Source organism: Carassius auratus, chromosome 34 (assembly GCF_003368295.1).
Source record: "Carassius auratus strain Wakin chromosome 34, ASM336829v1, whole genome shotgun sequence".
NCBI classification, from domain to species: domain Eukaryota; kingdom Metazoa; phylum Chordata; class Actinopteri; order Cypriniformes; family Cyprinidae; genus Carassius; species Carassius auratus.
This window is the reverse complement of record NC_039276.1, coordinates 20,378,992-20,406,095: the sequence shown is the minus strand read 5'-3', so window position 1 is coordinate 20,406,095 and position 27,104 is coordinate 20,378,992. Positions and strand designations below refer to the sequence as shown.

The following is a 27,104-nucleotide window of genomic DNA, read 5'->3' as shown; positions in this document are numbered from 1 at the left end:
TTCAAAAATAAAATAAATTCAGTTTTTACTTATATTTTGAAGTACATCATCTATGTAGCTATTTAATGTTCATGCTGAGCCACGTTTGCATTGTTCAAGCCCATGTTTCCATCTCGCGTTTGAATGGTCTCTGAAATGCTGAGTTTACTGGTATAAATAATGCAGTTTTAATGATCTGCTCTGCTTGCTAAATGAAAATGCAAACGCTGATTGACAGACTAATTAGAGAACTGCGAGCTGGCATCAACATTATCATCATCACCACAGCATCAGGACTATAACTGTAGAACGGAGAGGATGGAGTTTATCTGAGCTGATCGATTCAGTAATCAATATTCAGATACTCTCACACAACTCATTATTTCACTGTGGACTTATGGATCTCAGGGAATAATCGAACCAAAAACGTCACTCATGGTCACAATAAAATACTCTGTTGTGTGTGTGACAAGTCTTTATACTTATGGGGAAATGTGATGTAGGTGACCTTGCATTCAATATCAACTTAACTCCCTTTACATCTGTTCCAAACTATCACAAAACTTCGGTCAGCAATGTCTTTGTTTCATATGTTATACCTGCTACACTTGATAGGCCCTGAGTTTCACCACCAATAAAAGTACAATACTTTCCTGTCTATCTGATCATTTATTATGCATATGGGAAAATGTAATTAATAAAAAAGAATATTTAAAAAAATAACTTAGGGTTACCCTCATCCCAAAGGAATTTAGATAATTATTTGGAACCGATCCTTAAGTATATGCATCAGGAATGTTGAGTTTCACCATCAATAACAAATAAAAGACGTGCCTGTCTAGATAATTAATGTTCCATATGTAAAAAATATGTATTCTGTGAATGACCTCACCATGGATCCTATAGTCCAAATTCTACGTTTTCCTAAACCACAAGGGCTGCAGGAATTCAAAAGAATCCTATAAAAAAAAATAATAAAAATGAACTGAAAAGAATGTGAATTTCATTTCATCCAGAAGGATCTTATTTGACTGTTACTTTGATCCCATTACAACTCTGGTTCCAAATTAGTCGTGTGATTTTGTTTTGGACAAGAAACACTGTATCCCTGCTTTCACCTGATATGCATCGGGAATGTTGACAGTTTCCCCATGTTCAGCCACATATCCAATGATGCCCTTTCCCCAGGGCACCTGCACCTCATCTGAGTTACTGAGAGAGGGCAACACTGTGGTTCCAGCGTGAACGTCAAAGAACTTGGACACCAGAGTCTTTTTATTGGACGGTCCCTCCACCAGGAACAGGGAGCAGCGGTCAGCATCCACCATGATGCACACAAACACCAGGATCTTGTAACTCAGACTAGTCAAGTCCAGGTCGTTTGAGATGTCTTTGACGAGCTCCAGGAAGAACTCCCTCTCGTTGTGCTCCTTCAGGTAGAACTTGTAGTCCACGGCTGTGGAGGGGTACTGGGGGATGTTGACCCGGGACTCCAGCAGCGCGGAGAGGATGTGTGCGGTGGTCGGCGGCAGAGAGCTGGCTTTCCGCAGCAGCGCGCGCCTCCTCATGCTGGTGAGCGGCTCCTGCGCTCTGGAGTTCACGTGCTCGTCGTAAGTCCTGTTGGCGTTGATGGCTTTAGACCTGGCGAAGGTTTTCCTCAGCTCTTTCTGCGAGGCTCGTCTCTGCAGCCCGTCGCTTCTGCTCGCCCAGCTGTCTTTGCTGCAAGCGTTCGCCGCTTTCTCCGCCTCCGCGCTGGAGTTCGCCGGAGTTTTATTCGCGTGATGGTTCTTCAGCCACTTTTCCACTACTCTTGCCTTGCCTTTTCTGTTCAGATAGTCCTCTAATAATTCCGGGTGCTCGTCTAGAAAACTTTCAACTTCGGAAAATACCATATTTGCCCCTGCCATTGCTGCCGCCACGGTCATCTGTAAATAAAATGAGAGAGACGCGCGTGTTGCACGGTCATTTATGTGAGTAGGACTCAACGAATCAATCTCGAACTTAAAACAACAGATCCTCCGCGAGAAGCGCGGACGCGGTCCTCGTGCGTTCAGCGTTCATTCTGTTGAAGAATTCTGCGTCGCGGCGGTTCCGTGCGCTTCCGTTCATTCTAAAGCAGCGCCAGTGAGATGATGCGACAGAGCGCCTCGCAGGTGCATCACTGACGTCACGATGACGCGGTCCTGCCTTCATCCTCTTCGGAAGGCGCTGGGAAATGCAGTCTTAATGACGTTTCAAAACTTTCGTGATTATTGTTTGCATGTATTTTCTTAAATACAACTTCTCTAATTAGTTAAATAAGCCCTTATTTATTTGTTAGATGTGCACAAGTCCACATTCCACTATTACATCTCTCTAGATCAACATTCGTCACTCTCGTGGGAGTCACTTCAAAGATTTAACATAGCCAAAGTTTATATATATATATATATATATATATATATATATATATATATATATATATATACACACACACACACACACACACACACACACACACACACACGACTATATCACTAATTCAATATTTCCCTAAATTTGCAGCTCGATCGACCTCTAGTGGACAAAATGAGTTCCGGAACTGTCCGAAAGCATGAACAAAACCCTCGAAACTTAATTTTCTCACATAAATAGAAGTGAGGGAGTTCCTTGGGCAGGCCTTTAGTAACAAAAAAAGTGAATAGTTCTTAAAAGAAACATTTTTTTTTTTTTTTTAGTGTGAAGAATATTTTTATAATCTAACGATATATTGTAGACAGAGTTCATATAAACTGCATCAACTTGCAACTGGCGCTTTCCTCAGCAGCACCTCATAAATATTCATGATAGTAATATGTAAACTGTCACTAAAACATAATTTTTCCCGTTTCGTGATATTAACAATCTGGGCCTGAGGGCTGAGTTATTATGCGCTCATACATTTATCTCATCATCGACACATCACTTTAGGTCTTTACGTCTTTACGTCGACAGTATAATGTAGTCTCTGCTTGACATCATATTGTTCCACTAACAGTAGGAATTTCAGTTGAGATACAAAATGCAATCTACAAGAACAAATGGCAAGTGTAGTGCATAGGCCTATCATCATTTGTCTGTCACAATCTTTGTAATATAATTTTTTCAAACAATTGCTTGCCGACATAAAATGTATCTAGTAGGCCTAATTGTTTACTGTTTGTATCGAAATTCTTGGATAATTGTCTAAAATGATGCATGCTGATGAATAAAAAAAAACTATTTTATAGTTTTGGGTGGGGGAAGGGGTACTTTTACACCCTTTTTTAAGTAACGTTAAGCAGCACAACAATTCATGTGTTGGTTCCTCGCCTAATTAGGACCCGAAGTAGATAAATATCACGTATGCTTTTTTAAAACAGTATGCGACAGCAGCGATAAACTCTGTATATTCATGCACTGTGCGCATGCCAAATGAGTAAATCCGATCAGAAGCTTGTGACACGTAAAGGCGCATATCAACGCGATCACTTTATTCAGGGTTCATGTAAACACTACTTCGGATTCGTCGATCAGAATGAATTCATTCCGATGGAAGCAAAACGTGTCCATGTAACCGCACCTAGTGTGAACAGCACAAGCCTGAATCAGCACATGGAATCTGTTTTTTTCTTTCTGATTTGTCCCCCTTCCATATGTGATACTAAATTTCATTTCAGGTCAGATGTTTTGCAATGTGACCCCAGTCTAAACATTTATATCGGAAGCCATGTGACTATTACATCTCTCTAGATCAACATTAGTCACTCTCATGGAAGTCCAAAGATTTAACATAGCCAAAGTTATCAAGACAGTTGTGAAAGGTAGTCAGTGGAAATGCAGTGATGTGTCAGTAAATATTACAGTGACACATTTTTGACTTAAAGCAATTAGGGGATTTTGTTTTGGAAACCTGGCAACCCTGTTCATATTGTTTTTTGGTTTTTATTTTTGCACATGCTGGTCAATTCACAACCATGATCTGTTCACACTGGAAATTTGACATTGGCCACATTTAAAACAAGATTGTGAATTGCTATACAAAAAAAAAAAAAATTGTAATTGAGCACTAAGGCTCGCAGTGTGAACGTAGCCTATGTTTCTTTGATTTGATTTGACTTGTTTACAACTCTGATATTTGGCTATTTCTACTTCATGTGTCTTGTAAGAATGCTACACAAAAGAATGTTAAGTGCTGTTTTAAGTTTCAAAGTTTCTAGATAATTGTGTTTTGCTTGAACCCTTTCCCACTATCACATGTGTTCATGTATATATCACATCACATTCACTAGTCTCCCAAATGTGTCTTCATCAACAGAGTAAATGGAAGTATTCTACATTCTGACAGCAACAAGCTTTTTGTCCCAAAATCATCCTCTGATTTTAATTGTGTATACATCTGTACGGCATCAAACCACTATGGAAGTGCTTCAGGTGTCCTCTACGTACATAAGCCTGGTGAGGTGTTTAAAATCTTTATATTTTAAAATTGTGTACAATTTTTATATGCAGAGTTTATAATGGGTAAATGTCTGTAGAAGAGGTGTTTCTTTTCTTTCTTTCTTTTTTTTTTTTTTGCAGCTACTTTACATTATAATTGGCATCAACAAAAACAAACAAAAAAATGTATATCATGTTTTGATGCATTACAGAAAATGTGTACAATCCGATAGATGGGAATTGGCAAACCATTATAAAGTAAAGTAAAATTTGTAATACAAAATGTAAAGATTAAGGCCTGTTCACAGAGAGAATAATAGCTATAAATATTACTTTAACGACAATGATATTAGCAATCCACACCAACAGACAATAACATTCTGTTTATTATAAGCGCATGCGAAAGTTATTTCATCTGCTGTTTAAAATCCTCAAGGTTTATAAATTCAAGTAGATTCTGATTGGTTTTTTCATTGTTTATTAGCTGGGGAAAAAATCATTCTTATTACAATTATATTTTCCCCCATGTTATTATCATTGCAGTTGTCATGTGAAGTTCACTATTTTTATAGAATAAGAATGAGTTTTAAAACTTTACCATTACTTAGTTATGGTCCTGGGAATGAACTGGCCTTTATTCTTGTCATCATGGAAGATGTAACCTGACGGCTCTCCTCTCTTATTCTGTGTTTTGTAGGATCCGCTGATGACAGTTGGCTTCTTTGTGGTTTGGTCTTCAGCTGTGCCGTCCTGTGGTTTTTTTCTGGTCTACGTATTGAGCAGTGATGGAAAAATGTCTCAAGTTCCTTACTCAAGTCAAAGTACAGTTTACAAAAGTAATATGAAACACTTTTAATTAGACGTCATCATATATGTAAACCCATAGTAATTGGTGGTTATCCAGAGGAAAAATGTTTTGCTCAATGGGAAATATCTGAGAGAAAGGAGTCCAAAATGAGGATGAACTCTGAGAAACATTGGAGATCTTTTTTTTTTCTTTTTTCTTTTTTTGCTGTAATCTCTTTCAGGTTACTCTTTCTTTTTTCTTGATTACATTGGGGTTTTTCAACTTTAATGCTCAGGACAGTAGGAGAAACGACTGGACAGGTGAGAAGGGAACAGGAAATGTACTTTTAGCTGAGAATCGAACTCATGCTGTCTGAGGTGCAGTTGTGCCGTTCCATAGATGAGTTGGCCATGGCCATGAGTTGGAAAAAAACTATTACGTTTTCTGCAATTTCACATTTATTGACATGACATGAATATGAATAATGAAACAAAGAATACATCGGCTATTCTTAAAGGCTGCGTGACTATTGGCAGACTACTGACTGTAAATTGTGCTGTGCCTCTGTATCTGGAATCTGTTGGCTCATGGAGCTAAAATGCAAAATCATTTTCTTGCCTCTAAAAGAAGATGGTTAAATTTTTCCTGTCCTAAAAAATGGTGGCCAGAAGTGTAACTTGATCAGCTTAGTTTCCCTCCTGTAACTGAAGCATCACTAGATTTCACAACCACATGAGCTATGTTTATAGTAAGTATTACTTTTATATTTTTCAACTCTTAGATCCTCCAGAATTGGTGGAGATATCTCCTGACAATCCAACAGAGACTCAAGAATATCTTTGTTCAGTGGATTGTAACCCAACACCAACCAGCTTCATCTGGACCAAGTAATGAAATCATGTGCTTTTTAGTTCTTTCATTCCTACATTTCTCAGACACATTTAGAGTTTTATGGCAAAGAGTTGCTTGTTAAATTTTAGGCATAGCTGTTTTGTTAAAATAAATATTTAATTTTTAATATTATGATTTATTTTTTTTACTCTGTTTGGATGATGCAAACTGATATAAACTCTAATATTTGGTAGTGATGCAGTACTCAAGACTTGGGAACATTTGGATTCAGACTCTTAACAAGTTTGGAATTGGACATATTCCATAATCTCTTTATTTGCAAACCTTTACATAAATGTTTTCACTAAATGGATGATTTTACTGACATCCAAAATGAACCAACAACTGATGATGTTTTTCTTTTTAAACTCAATAAAATGTCTTCATGCTTAATAAACTTGAGGCGTCCATTTTAAGTTTTTTTTTTTTTTTTTTTTGAGGTATGCTAGGCTAACGTCTAAGCACGGATGTATCCAGGTGCTAACGTCTAACCCACACAAGCCAGCTATCCCTACCATCATACTACCATCACACCAAGCACGATAACTATTAAGATAACGATAAGGATATAGTTTTAAGAACGAATCATTCTTAATATTTCTAAAACCACAATAAACTGTAGCTATAATGATAAAGGCACAGAGAAAAAATATAGATGGAATCACTTTCAGAATGATTTTTTTTTCCCAGCTGATGAACATTACAAGCACCCTCACTAGTTTAAGAAGCACCGGGCCTGATAGTGTACCCACTGATCTATATATATATAATATTCTATATTATATATCAGTGAGTGTACCACTGTTTTTTTTTTTTTTTTTGTATTAATAAAGTTTGTCTTTGTGAGACCTCAGTGAACAGACACGAATAACCCTGGAATCACTACATGAGCTGTGGAAGCTCTTCATTTCAGAGACATAAAGATTGACCCTCCTAACCATTTGTGAGCCATAAAACTGATCCATGGCCAGTTCAGGCGTCCAGTTGTCTCAGTTTTCGTCCTGCTCCGCTTATCTCCCCAAGAGAGCCCTAAAGCAATAGTAAACTTAGTCCAATCAGGAGGAAGAGAGTGATTTACAAAACCTGTGAAAGGCCTGCGAAACAATAAGACAGTGATAACATTAACTCCAGCAGCACCAGATGTGCCGTGATACTTTGACTGTCTTCAGCATAAATTAAAATTTTATAAACACAGAACAAAGACAATCCTTATCTCAAGATAGTCCAGAAACAGACGTGCACTGTAGAAAGACAATCCTTGCATAAAGTGGCCGTATAATGCATAAAGTGATAATGGCATCAGTTAAATGGACAGATTTACACTGATGTTCCCCTTAGCTTGATGACTCACACGATCTCCCAGCGTGACTATTTTAAATCTCAGGATTGTCCCCACTTTTCCCCCTCCTTTCTCTACACTCCAGGAAAAACACAGGCATCTCCTTTGTACAGACTAAAACACGGGTATCTATTTTGTGTATTGCAGCAGTAAATTTAAACCAGAGAAAGCTTTGAAGCTTTGTCATTGTACATTAAGCTGTCTTGATGTCCTGGAATGAAATTTAGTTACAATTTTACAATAAGATTTAAACAGGATGCAGTATATGATTTGAATTGTAGGAATGTCTCCAAGACGGTTTTAAAACAACTCTATTTATTTGTTGTGACTTTTATTATAAAACAAGGATGGATAACATAAACGCTTAAAAATTTATTTACTTATGGATTAGAGAGTTTATTTTTTTATCTTAAGAGAACTGAGCCGATTAAGAGAATTTAGAGGGGTTAGTATTGTTTTTTTCTCTCACATTATGAAAGGGTAAACTCTGGTTCACACACTCCATTACAGTAGTTGGCGATAATGCACCTGACAGTGGTGCCGAAACCGATGAGGAAGAAGAAGACTTTTATTATGAAATGCCAGGCGGGAAGGAAGTCGACCGGTAGTTGAAGTCGTCCGCGTGCCGCCATCTTTTAGTAGAACTTCACTTGCGTTAGCATTCTTTTACTGTCTATGTGAAATGCGGGCTGAATTCGGCTGCTGTGTCGTTCACGTGAGTTGTTTAGATATCCAAATAATATTATTTTGACCGTGTCCGCACACATTATACCCGGACAACTTGTCAAAACGTCAGTTTTCACACACAGTTGCTTGCTGCCCAAAATCCTTATACATTAGTAATATAACGTTACATTGGGTCTATTACTGTTACTATGGACGAATCTAACCGAGCCTCTTCATACCTGGACGAGCCAGCAAACAGTCGGCTGTTTCTCGTTACAAGTAAATCCATAACAGAAGAGGTCATACGGGAACATTTCTCAGCTTTCGGGGAGATCCAGGACATACGGGTGGTGAGGGACAAGCAGACAAAAGAGTCGAAAGGAGTGTCGTATGTGAAGTTCGCCAAATCGTCGCAAGCCTGCACTGCGATGGAGGAGATGCACGGCCGGTGCCTGGCCGAGGGCACCAAACCCATCAAGGTATTTGACTGCACACCCCAATCATTCACAGGTAACGTTACACTCTCCTCAGCTCTCCGTGTAAGCGTCTGCTGCTCGTCCAGGTCTTCATCGCTCAGTCCAGATCTTCTGGCAACCACCGAGATGTGGAGGACGAGGAGCTCACCAGGATCTTTGTCATGATCCCCAAATCCTTCTCCGAGGAGGACTTAAAAGACACATTTAAGGTATTTCTGTTGGAACACAAACGTCAAATGTTTCCCCAAAAATGAAAAGGAAATACATTATGTAACGGTGTATGTGAAAATGTATTTCTAGGACCAAAATATGTGACCCTGGACCACAAAACCATTGATAAGTGTCATCTGTTAGTCATCTGTTCATCATCTGAAAGCTGAATAAATCAGCTTTCCATTTATGTATGGTTTGTTAGGATCAGATAATATTTGTCTGAGATACAACTATTTGAAAATCTGGAATCGAAGGGTGCAGAAAACTCAAAATATTGAGGAAAACTGCCTTTAAATTTGTCCAAATGAATTCTTAGCACCGCATATTACTAATCAAAAATTAAGTTTTCATATATTTACAGTAGGAAATTTACTAAATATCTTCATGGATCATGATCTTTACTTAATATCCTAATGATTTTTAGCATAAAAGAAATATCAATAAATGTGACCCATACAGTGTTTTTTTTTTTTTTTTTGGGGGCTATCGCTACAAATATAACATTATAAGCCATATATTGTATTACTGTTAAAGTATTGGGGGGAAACATCATATGTGACTCTGGACCACAAAACCAGACTTAAGTCGCCGGACTTATATAAGTAAACAATTTGGTTCTGGCACACTTAAGGCTTTTTCTGATGGAAAATTGGGCGTATGCCTAAAACAATGCATATTTTACCCCCAAATTAAAAGGAAATTAAATGAGAAAATGTATTAGCATAACGATTTATTAATAATAGTACAATAATAATTTGTGATATAAATAATATGGCTCATTTAGAAGAGAAAATGTGAACTTTCCACAAATCCTTCACTGAGGAAGATTATTGTTCCCAAAATCAAAACTAAATAATGGGAGATTTTATATTTTGCAAAAAGTCGAACACATGTGTTTTTAGCACCAGTTTTGGTAGTTAGTCATTGGAGAGGCAGTTTGATTAATTGTCATGAAATAATGCATGGGTTAAGCAAAACATAATTTAATTATTTAGTCTTTTCCTTTGATTATTTTTGTGAAGGGTTTTCCTCTCTCTCTCTCTCTTTGCGGTGTCTTCCACAGGTGTATGGAGATATAGAGTACGCTATTATCATCAGGAATAAGACCACCGGTGAAAGCAAAGGTCTGGCTTACGTGAGATTCCACAAACCTTCTCAAGCCGCCAAAGCCATAGAAAACTGTGACAAAAGTAAGTCTGCCATTTCCCTACTTTATGATTTCTCTTTGTTTTCAGATGCATTTGTAAGTTGTCCGTCTCTTGCAGCTTTCAGGGCTATTTTAGCGGAGCCCAGAACCAAAAATGCGTCAATGGACAACGACTATTTCAGCAACCCCAGAGCGGAGCACTCTGGAAGCGATCCAGGCTCCAGCTCTTACACGTTTGGTGAGCATCTAGTCACTTGCCGTTTGGTTTCCTCCCTTGTTTTGATTTGTTTTTGGATGCCTGAGGGTTCAGTTTGATGGTTTTATGGTTTGGTGCAGCACACGAGTCCAGCAGCTACTCCACGGGGGACGCGTGGAGCTCGGAGGTCATCACGCAGTGCCTGCTGGTGTCCTCACGGGCCGCCGTCACGAAGGAGCAGATCTGCAGTCTGTTCGACCTGATCCCGGGGATTGATTTCTGTGAGATGCAGAGAGATCAACACGGCTTCAGCAAAGGTTATTTATGCCTTTGGGATGTTTTCTATATGCACAAACTTACTAAACTGTTTCAAATGGTAATTTTCCCAGAAAAAAACTATTTTATCATAGTTAATTCACCATGAAATATCATATAAGACGTCCATACGACATGTGGATTATACACTAACATTAAACATTTTGGGGTCGGTTTTGTTTAAAACAAATTAATACTTTTACTCAGCAAGGGATGCATTATATTGATAAAAACAATAAGGAATAAAGAATGTTTCTGATTCAACGAATGGACTTTCTAAGCAGTTCTCAGCAGACCCTTTGGCAAAAGATTTAGCTTTGGCCAGTAAATCTTTTTATTTAATTCCTCGGACTTATATGTTTTAACCCTTGTGCTGTGCCGAAAACCCTTTACCTTTTGGTGTCCCCTACATTTTGACAAATTTCTTGTAAATTAAATGTAATATTGTCACCAAATCTTGGATTTTAAAGATTTTTTTGGGGGTTTGTTTTGTATTTCTTTTTGGAGCTGATTGGTTGTTGCTGTCAAAGAGTCGCCCTTTGAGTGAAAAAAATAAAATGTTGTTTATTTTATTTTTTTTTGTTGGCAATATTCAATCAAAAACTGAGTTTCATAAGCTTGATCAATGAGTCCTAAAATTAATTCGTTCTCAAAATTAATACAAAACCTGTGCTGACTGAAAAAACAATAAAAAAGATTTGATGATAATTTAGCATAATGGGAGATTTACAAGCAATTTTTAAAAGCCTGGTAATTTTAGCTGATAGTACATTGAATACAATATTTGGTAAAGATATAGCGTAACGAGACATCTGTCAGCATTTTTTCATAAGATGGAAATTTTTGACCAGGGACCAAAAAAAAAAAAATCAAATTTTTTGGAGGAATTTGTTATACCACTTGGAAGCAAATTCAATAGCTTTTTTTTTTTTCAGTGTGATTACATTAACTAGCATTTTTGAGAAAAAGGAAGATGCCTTCTTGTCAAAATGACTCAAACACAACTCAGGGCTTAAGAAGGTATTTTACTTCTCCTTTTACTCCAGTTTTCACACTTTTCTCTTGTTTTCAGGCAGCACAGTGACGTCATGCATACCCTCTTTAGAGCGACTCGATCCATGCTTTGATTATTAAACACACATGTGTGCTCTACAGGTCAGGTGCTGGTGCGCTATAATAACCTGGGCTCAGCGGTTTATGCTAAAGAGAAGCTGAATGGGTTTGAGTATCCGCCTGGTAACCATCTCTCTGTAACCTACATAGACGATGGAGAGGACAGGACGAGGTAGAGTCACCTTCACATTCAACTCAAAGTACATACACGCTGCTTCATTTGGATTCCACAGATCCTCGGTTAGCATTCACATGTTTTAACCTAGCCTGATAAATTCACTATTGTTAAAGAGATAGTTCATCCAAAAATGAAAATTCTGTCATCATTTACTTAGCTTCAAGTCGTTCCGAGCCTGTATGAGTTTCTTTCATCTGCTGAACATAAAAGAAGATATTTTGAAGAAACCATTGACTTCCATAGTATTATTTTTCCATCCATGCTATTGAAAGTGAATGGGTACTGTCAATTGTTTTTTCAAAATATCTTATTTTATGTTCAGCGGATGAGAGAATCTCATACAGGCTTGGAACAACTTCAGGGTTAGTGAATGATGACAGAAATGATGCCTTCAGGTTAAACACTCTTTCAGACTATTATCTCATTAGAGACTGATGTAGATGCACCGTATTAAATCTGAAGCTGCAGGTTTTGTGTGTTGTGTTGTCTGTGTTCAGTGCCGTGGGGAAGATGGCGATGCAGCTCGTGGCCGCTCAGGTGATGTCTATGGTGTGGAACGGCCCTTCTGCTGCAGAGCTAATGAAGACTAGCGCGGTGCGTAATCAGTTTCTTAAGATTAAGCCTCTAAATCAGTCATTTGTGTGGAAATCCTAATCTTGTGCTCCATTGAAAGACAGAAAGTTGTACAGTTCTGGAACAAAGAAATATTTTCATTTTTTGGGTCAACTATTCTTTTAGAAGCCATAGTTATCACACTACAGGTTTTGCACATACTATTCTTGTTACATGATAATCAGTCATAGCTCATATTATATAATATATGCCAAACATACACTACATTGCAAAAGTTTGGGGTCTGTACTTTTTTTTTTTTTTTTTTTTTTAAGTGAAGACATAAAGTTAAGAAAAGGATCTTTAGCCATCACAGGAATTAATAGCATTTTAAGATATATAAAAAACACAGTTTTCAGAGAAATATTGTGTTTACAGCACTGATAATGTTCAGGAATGTTTCTTGCGCAGCAAATCAGATTATTATTATGATTTCTGAAGGATCATGTGACACTGAAGACTGAGTAATGATGCTGGAAATACAGCTTTGATCACAAATAAATTATATTTAAAAATATATTCAAATAGAAAACAGTAACTTTAAATTGTAATAATATTTCACAATATTACCATGCAAACTGCATTTTTGTTCAAATAAATGCAGTCTTAGTGAGCATAAAATAATTCTTAAAAAAAACAAAACAATTCTAACCGACCCCAAACTTTTAAGTGATTGTGTACAGTTTGCTGCTTATTGCTAAACAATCCTTTTCATTATACAAATCATTATATTACAAAGAGATTTAGTGATTTAGAGTCACCCAAAAATGAAAATGGTCATAATTTCAGAATATCCTCATTGCTCTCTTCTTCCATGGATCAATTTGTTTACATATTTTAGCTATTAATATGGTTATTTCTGTGGGGGTTTTGTCCAGTAGAATGTTTTCTAGAAAAACCCGATTCTGCCTGTGAACGACTTGCTATATCAAGAATCAGATCATGCACCGTGTCTCATTCCAGCTCCTCCACTATATCATGAATCAGTATAATGGACACTACGTGTTGATCCACTAAACCCTGGGACAGTGATGACTCTGTTTCCTGCAGGTTGCTTTTCCTTCTGGGTTGATTTTATTTGTTGTTAAAGAGCATCCTCCTTTAACATTGGCCTGAGAAACATGATGAGAACATGATGTTGCTGGAGATCAGAAGTCCTCAAACCGGTTATTGACCAGTGTTCTTTGTGTTCCTGTAGGGCTACACAGCACCGGCTGTAGCTCCGAAAGCACGTGTGCAGACAGATGTACCTCTGCCTCCTCTGAAGAAGATGGCGGCGTCTGACAGCGTAGTGAGGGAGAGGCTTTTCGTCATCTTCAACCCCTCGCCTCTGCCTATGGATGTGCTGGAGGACGTCTTCTGGTGTGTGTGTGTGTGTGTGTGTGTGTGTGTCTTCATGAATGAATGAATGTAGTGAATGTATATAATTTCCTTAAGTGTGGATTCGACATGACATGAGCGTGTGTACATATAAGTATATATATAGTCATACACACAGTGAAATGTTTGTCTGAATAGTTTTTTTTTTTTTATGTTAATGTCTCTTATGTCCACCAAAGCTGCACATAAATAAAATAAGTAAAACACTATTGTGAAAACTGTTTGTGAAATATTATAGCTATAGAACAGTTTTCTATTTGAATATAATTTATATAATACATTTTAAAATGTAATTTATTCCTGTGATGCAAAGCTGTATTTTCAGCATCATTACTCCATTTTCAGGATTATTGGATGAATACAAAGTTCAAAAGAACATAATTTATTTGTTTTGGAAATCTTTTGTAACATTATAAATGGTATCATGTTTGAAAATAATGTGACCTTGCACAATCTTTCTTTTTCTTTCTTTCATTATTTCTTTCTTTCTTTCTTTCTTTCTAATCTTACTTCCCTTAATCTATTGAAAGGTAGTATATCACAGTTTCCACCAAAATATGCACCAAAATCTGTTTTCAACATTGAAAGTGATTTGGAATGATTTCTGTAACACTGAAGACTGGAGTAATGCCTGCTTAAAATTCAGCTTTGCCATCACTGGAATAAGTTCCATTTTAAAATATATATAACATAGAAAACTGTTTAAGATCTTGATAATATCACAGTCTTACTGTGGTATTAAATAAAGGCAGCCTTGGTGAGTTTAAGAGACTTTAATCCATAACATAAAAGATGATAAATATACCAAACTGTTGACCAGTTGTTTGAAATTATAGTATGTATGTATGTATCACAAGCCTTCCTTAGTTAGATTTGGTAAATTTGATTTATTTCCTTGAACCAACTGAAAACAATTCATTTGTGTTCACGAGCGGTTTCGGAGGTATTGAACAGTGTGTGTGTGTGTGTGTGTGTGTGTGTGTGTGCGCGTGTGCACTCTCCATGCAGTCGTTTCGGTTCCCTGATAGACTTTTACTTGGTCCCGGGCCGGAATGTGGGATATGCGAGGTATGCAGACTGGAAACCTGCTTACAATGCCATAGCACTGCTGCACGGTAAAGTGATTAACGGCGTCAAGATGAAGGTCTTGCTGGCAGACCCACCGAAAGAGGAATCTCACAAACGCCAGAGAACGTACTGACCTCTGACCTCACCACAGACACAGGTAAGTCAGCTCAGTAAGTAAGACAGACGAACTCTTCACATATTGATGAATCCACCACAACATTCTGTTACGAGTACAGGAACAACAAGATGAAAATGATGACAGAATTTGTTATGCTCTTTCTAATAATGTTGTTGTTGAGAGTGAATTTGCTTCAGAATAATTTAATGTCTTAAAGGGGGCATATGATGGGATTTCAAATTTTCTTTCTCTTTGGAGTGTTACAAGCTCTTGGTGCATAAAGATCTGTAAAGTTGCAAAGACTCAAGTCTCAAATCCAAAGAGATAATCTTTATCAAAGTTAAGACTCTGTCTCGCCCCTCTAAAACGGCTCATTCAAACACGCCCCTCACATGTCTACATCACTATGTGGAAAATTTGCATAATGCCGCCCAAATGTTCACGCAAAGAAAGAAGGCGTAGTTTCAGTAACACAGTTAGTGTTGAAGCAGCATGTCAGGGAGATGTGTGTGTATCCAGGAGAAAGCAAAAGCACTTTATTTTATTTCCAAAATAGATGTATTTAGGGATGTTTAAGATTACTTACAACAGAACAGCACTGTGTTTTATTGACGACCATTTCCTGAACCTAGGAGAGGAGGTCATTCTGACTTTATGACAATCTGGTGCTTCTGAATCTAGAAGTGTGTGTGTGTGTGAGTGAGAGAGCGAGAGAGAGAGAGAGACAGGGTCACAAAGTGGAGTCAGCTGTCTTAACCGTCCGTGGCTTGTGAACTACAAACACATACGAGCTTCATCACTGTGTCTGTCACACCACTCTGTTTCCTTTTCAGGCTTGAACTGATGGTAAAACTAAGTATATTATTGATGTTTTGAAATATCTTTATTTATTTTGAAAGATGAAGCTCGTGATTATAGAAAGGGGGGTTACATTTCTGACGAGTGCTTGCGGTGTTCGGCCAATCACAATGCACTAGGTCAGTTGGCCAATCAGAGCAGACTGTGCTTATCAGAAGGAGGGACTTTGTAGAGAACAACGTGTTTGAGAGAGGCGGGGCATAGAGGACCTATAATAATGTACAGTATTTGAAAAATAATGTGTTTTTTGAACATTGAAGCATGTCAACATGTTTTGTTACACATAATACACAAAATAATGATCTTTAAAAAAGCATCATATATCCCCTTTAAGACATAATGTACCTTTGACAACTGAACTGAACGCTTATATACTACCTGGAGAAACAATCTACTACCTAGATACACTTGTTTAATCAATAATACGGTAAAAACAGTATTATTAGTGAGAATTATCATCACAATTTAAAATAACTGTGTTTTGATGTTTTAAAGTGTTATTTATTCCTTATACTATTGCCAGTGGACAATGGATTAATTTTTTTGTAACTTTTTTTTATGTTTTGGCAAAGCACCCTTACTCTTAAATATGATACAATACTGTAGTGAAGTCTTTGCGGACCTTCGGTTTCATTCAGTCTTTAATTTAAGAAGTTAAGTCCTAAAATGACTCTATTTTCCAGATTTTGGACCTGTGTTATGTTTGTTTTTACAGAGGTTTAGATGACATGACGCATGACCCCGACATGACAGGACACGACCTCATAACGACGGACACTGACTGCTGTTTTAAGGTCTTTAATTGCAAAGAAAGTGTTTTTACTTTTTACTTTTTTTTGTTCTTGTCTGCTGTAGCCAACTGCCAGCAATTGAGGCACATTAAACACTCACAGTTTTCATCGCATTTAATTTTGACAAATTGTATGTTTGTTTGTTTTTTTTTGTTACACATTGTCATACAGCTTTTGACATAAGGTTGAGTATATGATGACTGAACCATTTCTTGTTTGAGTGAACTTTCCGATTTAACAGAGGTGACAAAGCTTCAGAAGAGTTCATGCATGACCTCTGTATGTTCCTGATGTGTATGCAAATAAAAAGAATTTGACAAATTAAGCTGTTTTAAATGTCTTGTTTATATCTTATTAATAGTTAATTGCTGGTGCTCTGTCAACGTTTGAACTGAGAGAATGGTGCAATATCTTATACAGGGTAAAAGTACAGGGCTCGTAAGTCAACCAGTTGTATTTCATAATGTGATTCATGTCAGTGGGAAATGTGCAGTGGGACTTTAGTTTTGTTATTTGGTAAATGCATCGTCTCGCAGTGCTCTTCTCTGTCCAGCAGGTGGAGGCATTCTGATGGCTTGATTAAAGTTTCAGTAATTAGCTGTCGGGTAATAATAAAAAAAAATAATCATAATCTGATCAAATGTGCTGTATTTTTTTTTTTTTTGTCTCGTATAGTTATTACTAAATATTGCATTAAAATGAAATAATGAGATTAATTTAGAAATCAAAGTTATTAATAAAATTAGATTATAATAGATGCTATGTATATTAAACATTGCATACATATGCACATTTTTTATAAGAATGTTTTCAATGAAAACTTTTAACACCATTTTTCATAATTCATTCTTAATACACACAATTTTTATAAAATCATATTTTTTCAAATATTGTTTTTAAAATATCTTATTTTTAAACATGTCACATGGTACCTTATGTACAGTATGCACATATCATATAACATTCAGTTCAAGACACAGATATTTATTTTATTTATGCACGGGTCTTAAGACTTATTAAATGAATTTACTCTTTTTTTTATGTAATGTAATACATTTAATAAGCTTTGTTAACTAATTAAAATATTTTTAAGATAATTGTTACTCAACATGGGTAAAAAAAAAAAAAAAGTTTTATACTTTTTTATAAAAAGTGACCATTAGAAGGGATGTGACTTGCACACGTAAACTTATACATGTGCTGTTCATATAATTAGAATATCATCAAAAGTTGTTTTCATTCAAAAAGTGAAACTGATCGACTCCATGATCAGTCTGTGGCTCTGCTCAGGTGTTGACAGTAAACAAAAACACAGTGGACCAACACCAGCAGAAGACATGGCATCCCAAACCATCACTGAATGTGGAAACTTTACACTGGACCTCAAGCAACGTGGATTGTGTGCCTCTCCTCTCTTCATCCAGACTCTGGGACCCTGATTTCCAAAGGAAATGGAAAATGTACTTTCATCAGAGAACATAACTTTGCACCACTCAGCAGCAGTCCAGTCCTTTTTGAAGCGAGACACTTCTGACGCTGTCTGTTTAAGAGTGGCTTGACACAAGGAATGCGAAGCTGAAACCCATGTCTTGCATACGTCTGTGTGTAGTGGTTCTTGAAGCACTGACTCCAACTGCAGCCCACTCTTTGTGAATCTCCCCCATATTTTTGAATGGGTTTTGTTTCACAATCCTCTCTTGGGTGAGGTTATCCCTATCGCTTGTACACTTTTTTTCTACCACATCTTTTCCTTCCCTTCGTCTCTCTATTAATGTGCTTGGACACAGAGCTCTGTGAACAGTCAGCCTTTTTTGCAATGACCTTTTGTGTCTTGCCCTCCATGTGCAAGGTGTCAGTGGTCGTCTTTTGGACAACTGTCAAGTCAGCAGTCTTCCCCATGATTGTGTAGCCTCCAGAACTAGACTGAGAGACCATTTAAAGGCCTTTGCAGGTGTTTTGAGTTAATTAACTGATTAGAGTGCGGCACCAGGTGTCTTCAATATTGATCCTTTTCACAATATTCAAATTTTCTGAGATACTGAATTTGGGATTTTCCTTAGTTGTCAGTTATAATCATCAAAATTAAGAGAATTAAACATTTGAAATATATCAATCTGTGTGTAATGAATAAATATAATATACAAGTTTCACTTTTTGAATGGAATTAGTGAAATAAATTAACTTTTTCATGATATTCTAATTATGACCAGCACCTCATGTAAAAATAAATAAATAAATAAATAAAAAAATAATAATAAAATATATATTGGTTGCGATTAATTAGGTTTAATGGTTTGACAGCACTAAATACATAAACGACTCCAGGCTCCTGGTTTTGCGTCTCACCAGCGTCCAGTGTCTCGGGATGAGATCCGGTCCGGTCTTTACCGCAGTCCTCCGCTCACCGTTACTGCAGCATCCGTATAAACTGCCTTCAAATCCAGCCGTGCACAGCACTTTTCCTCACTTTCTTCACCTAGCCGTGACATTCTCCTCCGATGTATCTGTGATTTATCTTTGGGGACCGAGCGGGATGTAAAACCTTTAACCGCGACTAACGTGACAGCTCCGCGTTATTCCCAGCGTCGGGTTTCTTCTGCGCCAAGAGATGATGTGGACACCGAACCGCTGGTACGTACTGCCTCCGTTCCGTGGTTTTTATTACGTTTTCACCCACCGAAGGCTAATTTCCGTCATTACCGAGAGGTCCGGTGTCCTCTAGATATCGGTAAGCTGATTATAATGGATGAACGGCAGATGGGGAAGTCTCCTCTAGAGTTAGTTATTCCTTATTACGGTATGCCTCTCATACATGCGTTTGTTAAGAGTCGGACCCCACAGGAGCTCATTGATCCGGGAGAAACACAAACCCTTGTTTATCTGATCGTGCTGTTATGCTGCGTGTAATAAACACCTGTCTGCTTGAGTTTTAATGCTTCAGGCTTTAGTAGAGGAGAACAGCAGGCTGGTCACGTTAACACCTGATGAGGTGAGGATGGGCGTCTGGCCCGGTCAACCTGGACCCTGCTGTCCACTTTTGACTTTTTATGGATCAAAAACCCAAGGTCAGGAGGTGTGTCCATCAGAGACACCGGTATTTCCTTAAATTAAGTCATTGTGATAAAACTGACATTTTGAGTAGTTGCTAAATCAATAGTAAGAAGTCTAGTTTGAGGTTTGGTGAGTCCTTAACTCTCTGTGAGCCACAGTTCAGCAGCAGCAGCAAAAACTCAACACGCCTGCACTTTTGGAAGAGTCTATGTGAGTTTATTTGGTAATTAGTACTATTATCATGATATTTAAAAACTGTTATTGTATACTTAACCCCATGTCTTTCCAAACCAGGATGTTTCCTCTGGGGAACACAAAAGGAGACATTTAGAATGTCCAGGCTTCTCTGTATAATGAGTAAATGGGGGCTGTTAGGAACCCCAAATATCATAAATAACACAGATAAAAGTGGCCCATGTGATTTGTATGGTCATGCACAGCTTCAATGATGGGAACACATTTAATGACAAGCAAACATTATTTTCAGGCTTCGCTTTATTAAATTGTTCATGCAGTGTCATTTTATTTTTTATATACTATTGTAGTAGATATTTTGAGTCAGCTCTCATACAGTATATATATTTGTTGTATTTTGATGTGCTTTTATTTTTTATTAGTTGTTTTAATATTTCTATTTATCTTATAATTTATTTAAGTTACCAAAAATTATTTTTAGTGAGCTTTATATACATATTTTTTTTTATTGTTAGTTAACAATAACAGCACTGTTTCAGCCTCATTTCGGTTTGATGGCAAGGCAGTGTTTTAAAACTGTGTGTGGTCAGGTTGCATTGCGAGTTGTTACAATATTGTTAGTTAAGAATTTTACTGTCATTTGCATTTTGCAAGTCTTTTATTTCTTAAGTGCATAATGTCATTATAATTATGTAATTAAGGCTCATTTTGGACATGTGTATGTAGGTGGACCTCATTCAGGAAACACTGTTGTTCCTCAGTCTTCTGCACTAGTACAGTAGATACGTGTCGACAAAGTGCCACTAGACTATAAAAAGACCCTCCAACGTTTGTGAACTGACCCAGTGGTTGATTCTGCCAATTGCAGACTCCTCTAATTATTTATGCACGACGCTGGACAGTCTGCGTGGCCAATCGCTATGAGAGTTTGTAGGGTCAGAAGCACCAGTAATGGTGACGGTGCAAAAGTGTGGAGAGCTGTAATTCTAATTGTTTGGGAAATAATCTCACTGCTCATGGCACATAATTTCAGACATTTATGTCGCACAAAGCGGTGCAGGATGGGTTACGCACCAAAAATGCGTTCACTGACAATGACTTCTGCTTTCTTATATTTTTATATTCATGTTGATCTCAAATGTTCTCTCTTTTACTTTCTTATCTAACTTTGAGCCTTGTACACAATGGGACATTAATTGTGCCCGCTTATCACCAACGTTTTTTGACGTCTTTTGTGTTCACATCCAAGCGATTTTCAGGGTGGCGATGAGCTGAGTGAAAGTGAAAATTCACTCCCTGACATTAGATGGCGCTAATGAAAAACCCCAGTACAATTCGAATCCTATTTGATCTGTTTTACTGTAACGTGTTCCATAGTATTTTAAACGACCTCTTATTAGTTTTAGTATTTTTATGTTTTTTAAATGTCCTTTTTTGTTTAATGCATTTGTACTTACGTTTTAGTTGTACTCATTTTAGTACATCAAATTAAACTGAATTGAAGTTGAAGCGGTCACATTGAGCATTTGCAAATTTCAGTGGGTGAAATTTTGTTTGTATCAAGCTGGTCACAGCAGTTCACCGGACTGTTAAACAGAAAGTTGCTTGGTTTGAAAGTTACGTTTGTGCGACCAGCTTTTACATGTCTGTTGATAACGTACAGCGGACCTTTTTTGTCTGTGAAATTGCACCAACATTTCAGGATTTTTGTCTAATGTAACTGCATTCAGGTTTGAAAAAAAAGTGAATTTTGCCTTCAATACTTACAGTTGGGGGCTTCAACACACCCCTACACAACTATTAGCAATAATAATAGTAGTGGTTGTTTTAGCAAACATCACTAATTGGTGTTCTGTGTTGGAGTTTCCCAGCACGTCTGTGTTTTTGAGCTGAGCAGCTGTGGTTTTATACGTGGGCTTACTCTAGTACTCCTGCTGACCCACGCTCTATGGTGGGGTGGGGGTGTTTCCCTTAAAAGAACAAAAGCTAAGTCCTGATCAATAAAAGCAATGAGTTTAATCTCCAGTGTGGTGTGTGCTGCCTCGCTGTAATCCGGAGTTTTTCATAGAAGCGATATCATAGATAGCCATGTCTTGGCTTGGTGTCTTTCACGGGACGTTATCCTGCTTTACAGAGGGCTGGACTGAGTCAGGTTCAGCAGGTTGATAAGTGTGTCCATCTGTTCACTGTCAGCCTTTGTGTTTTCTCCTCATAGAGGTTGAAGTAGTGCGATAAGAAAAGCTCTGTTCTCTGCACACACTTGTTTGTTTGGAAAATATATATAAGGCAAAAAAGAAATGATTTGTTTCACAGCAAATGCTGTTTGTTACTGTCATTTAGTTTTTATTCTGAGCCAATCCATTTTTTTACAGTCCTTGAGTTATTTGGGACAATATTGTTGCCACAATCAGATGGTACTGTTTGAGAGGCCCTGGAAAGAAGATATTTGGAGAAATATTAATTAAAGATGGATTTCATGATTATTTGCCAATCCCTTAACCTCTTTTATTAATAAGCCTATAAGCTCAGAACCCAATGAACCTCATAAAACAGCATGAACTGAATTCATTGCTCAGAACTTCTTCTTTTAATTCATTAACTTTACCCACTTACTTTTTTATTGGTAATCAAAACGGAGAAATCTGGGCTTGCTGAGCTAAATAAATGAATTAAATATTCACTACAATAGACTACCTAGCGTCTAAAAATGAAAAAAGTCGCACTGGTATGCTGCTTTGACAAATACATTTTTAGCATTATTATTATTTTTTTTTTTGTTGACTCACAGTCACAACCTCATCATTTAGTTTTTCAAAATCATTTTTCATTTACATTTAGCTGACGCTTTTATCCAAAGCGACTTACAATTGCTATATATGTCAGAGGTTGCATGCCTCTGGAGCAACTAGGGGTTAAGTGTCTTGCTCAGGGACACATTGGCGTCTCACAGTGGATTCGAACCCGGGTTTCTCACACCAAAGGCATGTGTCTTGGTGGTGTTAGCGCATCCAGAAAATCATTCCAATCCAGAAATCTGTAACAGTAATCATGTTTCACATTTACCGTTTTTCTGTCAATTGAGTCATTTCAGTAGAGATCCACTTGATCTGGAATCTTGTTTGAGAGCTTGTTGCATTGACCAACAGAAAGCTGCTTGGTTTGAAACTGACTTTTGGAGTGAGCTTTGCTTCATGCATCACTACACTGTTGACAATAGACAGTGGACCTCTTGTCGCCAGCAAACTTTTGTTGAAATTCTACTGATGTGACCACAACTTTACTCAGAAGCTGCAGATTTGCTGTTGAAACAAGCAAGGACCTCTCCATGTCTATGGTCCTCATTTTCACAGAGGCAGTTGTGTGAAACAACAGTTATAAGAAACTAGATTTTTATATTTTAAAATATTTTTTAAATGTCTTATATTTTGGTTAGTATCTTCATTCTGCCTGAAGCATGTATTGGAGAGGCTTGGTGAACAGATAATCAGTGGACGTGGAGGCTTCCCAATTCAACATTTTGGGAGATTATAAGAAAGTGAACCTAAAGCAAGAATGTTCCACTAGTTTATATTTTCTAATGCACCCTTGTGGGACTCCACTGGTCCAGTGCAATTAATCATATTTAAAAATACATCGAGAAATGAACATCTGCTGAGTGATATTCCAGCAAAACATCACATCACATCAATACAAGAAAGCTCCTATCACTTCACAGACTGACGTCATGTGTTTTCCCAAAAGAGAACCAGGTCGGATACAACATGATAAATCTTTTGTCTCTGGAGCACAGAAGGAGATGTCTGGAATGGGAACAAAACACTCTTGAGCTCCAGGAATGACAACTGTATCTTAAAAAGAGAGAATGCTATACAGAGCTGCAGGCATTACATATTTTTGTAGACCAAAAATCAGTGGGTTTTTGAATATTTATTTATTAATTTTTTTTGGGGGGGGGGGGGATAAGATCTCTGTTTAGAGCGAAGTTTAAAGGTGCTTTACATGTTTTTTGACAGTACAAGAGCATAGAAATACCCTAATGTGTTTGCAGATATTTAGGAAACATGCTAGGTTCTTGTTTCTTCTAAAATCCAATGAGACAGCCAGTTATTCTGCTTTGAAAATGTGCATTCTGTGTCAGAATGTCTGTTTTTGTTTTGTGTGATTTTGCCCACTGCCAGTTTCCCCAATGGTATTTGACAGCCCGGGCTGCCAGAGGGTGGAAAACACAGCATTATTGCAGCCATAGAAGCCAACAGACGAACTGGGTCAGAGATCACAGATTCTACAGTACCTCCATGACCGGACGCATATTAAAACCAACACAGATTAATACAGAAGAAATTACAAACATGTCAGCAAACGCTATGGAATCAAATAAATAAAAAACCTCCATAGTGTAACGTCAGTTAAAGGTGCTGTAGGGAACTTTTGTTATAAAAATATTTTTTACATATTTATTAAACCTGTCATTATGTCCTGACAGTAGAATATGAGACAGATAATCTGTGAAAAAAATCAAGCTCCTCTGGCTCCTCCCAGTGCTCCTATTGCCATTTGCAGAAAGTCATGCGCTCCCGGTAAAAAACAACCAATCAGAGCTGCGGTCCGTAACTTTGTTTGTGTTCAAAATGTAGAAAAATGTATATAATAAGCGAGTACACATAGAATCCATTTTCCAAACCGTGTTTTTAGCTTGTCCTGAATCTCTAGGGTGCACCTATAATAAGTGTTTATATTCGGACTATTTTAGATTGCTTTGGGGATACCGCGGCGGAGTTACCCAGTACCTTTTTGATTCTTCATAGACATAAACAGAGAGAAGTAGTTCCGCTACGATGTTCTTCCGCAAGACACAAGCAGTTCTGTTTATTAACCGCTAGAGCGTCAAAAGTTCCCTACCGCAGCTTTAAACAGCAAGGACAAGCAGGCTTTTCAGAATGACAGCAAAAAGAAAATTAAAACTAAATTTGCTGTCGATGATCGTGGTTTTGTTTTTGTTTTTTACCAAAAAACAACATGTTCACCTTCTATGGTTTAAAAAGCAGTTTTTTACAAACCTTTGTTTCTTCGTCATTGCCTCTCTCACTCTCTTCACGTGATCATTCATGGAGCATTCGCTGTCCAACTAAACTAAATGGTGTTGGTCGTTTTTAGCCTGCATTTAGTTTTTTTTTTTTTTTTACCTCTGGTGATTGTTTTTGCACTCCAAAAATCATAAAAGATGTTTTCATTTGTAAAGATAATGATGAAGAACAAAGCTTGTAAGAATCATAAACCTTTGTTGGTCACAGCTCACTTTTTTTTTCAGTAAACCAAAAACCAATGGAGAAAACAGGATGCACAGACAGACCAGAGGCTAGCCAGAGAAAGAACCTCATGTCTCATTCACAGATGAGAAAACATTACAGTACAGAGCGCATAAAATGACAATAATAACGCCTTCCATTCTCACTCGGTCTGCAATGTGCTGATGATGACACATCAAGTCTGCATGAACAGGGTGTGCGGAGGTTTCGAGAGGTATGACTGGATGAACCATTTTTGGTCCTACACTTTCCACAGATGATATAAATGCATATAAATAAATACATTTAGACCACTTGAATGTTATCAGGATGTGAAGAGATTTTCAACCAGCATAGCAAAAAATCTTTTTGAAGTCGTATGACCGCTATTTGTGAGAAATAATGACATTTCAGTCAGGTCCTCAGACAGAGCTATCTCTGCTACGACTAAGTTTTATGGGCCTCTTTTTTGATGCTAGTTTTGTCACATTTGAAGCTTGTGAAGGTGAGTTTATGAAGACAGAATGTTCATTTTTGGGTGATCTAACCCACAACTTTGGAGGACCCCTACAGTAGTGAAGTTCCTCAAGCAGTCAGCTATGTGCAAACTGAAGATGGGTATCATAGGGGGCTCATGAGAATCTTAAAAAAAAGAAAGAATTTCAGCTAATTATTCTCAGAGGAGCACAGAGCAGTTCACTACTGCAGGAAAACAGACTTCCTAACTGACAGGAAACCGTGTGAGGCTGAGATGGCACACGGCAGCACTGGAACTTCTTTTATCTCTCGACATTAATGACTGCACCTCAGTTGACCCCCTCTGTAAAGCTTGTGTAGTTTGCAGATGACGCTACGCTGATTGGCCTCATAAGTTACGGTGTCTAATCTGCTTGCAGACAGGAGGTGGAACAGCTGGTGAGCTAAAGCAAACATAACAGCCTGGAACTGATCACAAGATGAAGGCGCTTAAACCCACAGCTCCCCTCAACATCATCGACTTGAACCAGAAAACACCATGAGAGAATTATATAAGTGGTCCGTTAATTGTGCACAGTGTTTTTAGTCATAAAATCTGTGATGAACAGAATGATGTTTGGTTGAAACTTTTCACATTCATGCTTTTAGTGTTGTGAGCTACTCCTAGCACGATAAATTGCCTCCGGTCTTATTCTTTTAGGTAGATAAAATGGCTTTTAAAATTGATGATGCCAAACCTGGTGACAGAAATGATGGCAAGCCTTGCATCACACATCTTAATGAGCAAAACATCTATTTTCTTTCAAGAAAAAAATTATAATATAAGATTGAAGTGACATTAGGAAAGGATGATTTGTGTGTGTGTGTGTGTGTGTGTACTGTATGTACCGTTCCTTTAACAAACTTTATTACATGCTCAGGCATTGGCTACAGTCTATGGTTTTCCAGGTCTTTACCCTCCAAGAAGCAATTGGGAACAGTAAAAAAAGAAGCAGGCACAAAAACAGGTTTGTCCCCAGGCAGTGGCCCCTGCGAACCACTGAACTACATAACTACTGAAGAGCAAAATTCTTCAGCAGATATGTTGACATTCAGCATCTGAAACAAACGCCATTTCATTATTTTAATGCTCTCAAATATTGGGAATGTAGTCACAGCTGAATGAAGCATGCATATTACTAACATGTTTCCTGTTTATTAATACTTATGAAGCTCATATTAATGCCCTATTCTGCACGACCATATTCTAGAGCCCTGAACCTTAAAAAATAACTATAACAACTACTTGCAACCAATAAGCAGAATATTATGAGTTTGTTGAAGGACAACTCTCATAATAGTGAATATGTGTTCCCTAATCTTTGTATTACCCTAATGTCATTATCAATAACTTTAACATATCAGTAGTTTTGCATTGAGCCATTGTTTTTGATTCTATTCTGTTAATTTGAGTCCTGTACTGATGATTGTAGCAAGCGCGGACTCACAGTGACATTTGTGTGGTTTTAGATGTCTGGAACTCACAGTACAAC

The 27,104-nt window shown here is 37.5% G+C and overlaps 3 protein-coding genes across 11 annotated transcripts in view; 2 read left to right on the top strand and 1 right to left on the bottom strand.

The window, feature by feature from the left end:
* The window catches only part of LOC113053496 (dual 3',5'-cyclic-AMP and -GMP phosphodiesterase 11A), an 87,679-nt gene extending 85,507 nt beyond the window's left edge, over positions 1 to 2,172 (bottom strand). Inside the window, exon 1 of one of the 2 annotated variants that reach the window (XM_026218586.1) lies at positions 1,098 to 2,172. In XM_026218586.1, coding sequence (XP_026074371.1) covers positions 1,098 to 1,904 — 807 coding nt within the window. In that variant the 5' untranslated portion in view covers positions 1,905 to 2,172. Of the gene's footprint in view, positions 1 to 871; positions 935 to 1,097 lie in introns of those variants that run through there. The other variant, XM_026218587.1, reaches the window with a different exon arrangement.
* A 5,862-nt stretch (positions 2,173 to 8,034) lies between these two features.
* On the top strand, positions 8,035 to 16,889 carry LOC113053494 (RNA-binding protein 45-like). Of its 2 annotated transcripts, none has more exons than XM_026218585.1 (10): positions 8,035 to 8,578; positions 8,662 to 8,784; positions 9,852 to 9,978; positions 10,054 to 10,173; positions 10,272 to 10,448; positions 11,602 to 11,731; positions 12,235 to 12,331; positions 13,548 to 13,711; positions 14,738 to 14,954; positions 16,457 to 16,889. In XM_026218585.1, the coding sequence occupies exons 1-9, from the start codon at positions 8,309 to 8,311 to the stop codon at positions 14,928 to 14,930; spliced, it is 1,401 nt and encodes a 466-aa protein (XP_026074370.1). In that variant the 5' UTR covers positions 8,035 to 8,308; the 3' UTR covers positions 14,931 to 14,954; positions 16,457 to 16,889. The 2 variants fall into 2 exon arrangements, with proteins under 2 accessions (XP_026074370.1, XP_026074369.1); XM_026218584.1 differs by having other exon boundaries at positions 8,036 to 8,578; positions 16,489 to 16,889.
* A 1,999-nt stretch (positions 16,890 to 18,888) lies between these two features.
* Positions 18,889 to 27,104, top strand: part of LOC113053492 (oxysterol-binding protein-related protein 6-like) — a 57,943-nt gene continuing 49,727 nt past the window's right edge. For 2 of the 7 annotated variants that reach the window (XM_026218578.1, XM_026218575.1), the window contains exon 1: positions 18,889 to 19,195. The gene's annotated coding sequence lies outside the window, so the exon portion shown is untranslated. The remainder of the gene's footprint in view (positions 19,196 to 27,104) is intronic. The other 5 variants (XM_026218580.1, XM_026218579.1, XM_026218582.1 and 2 more) reach the window with 3 other exon arrangements.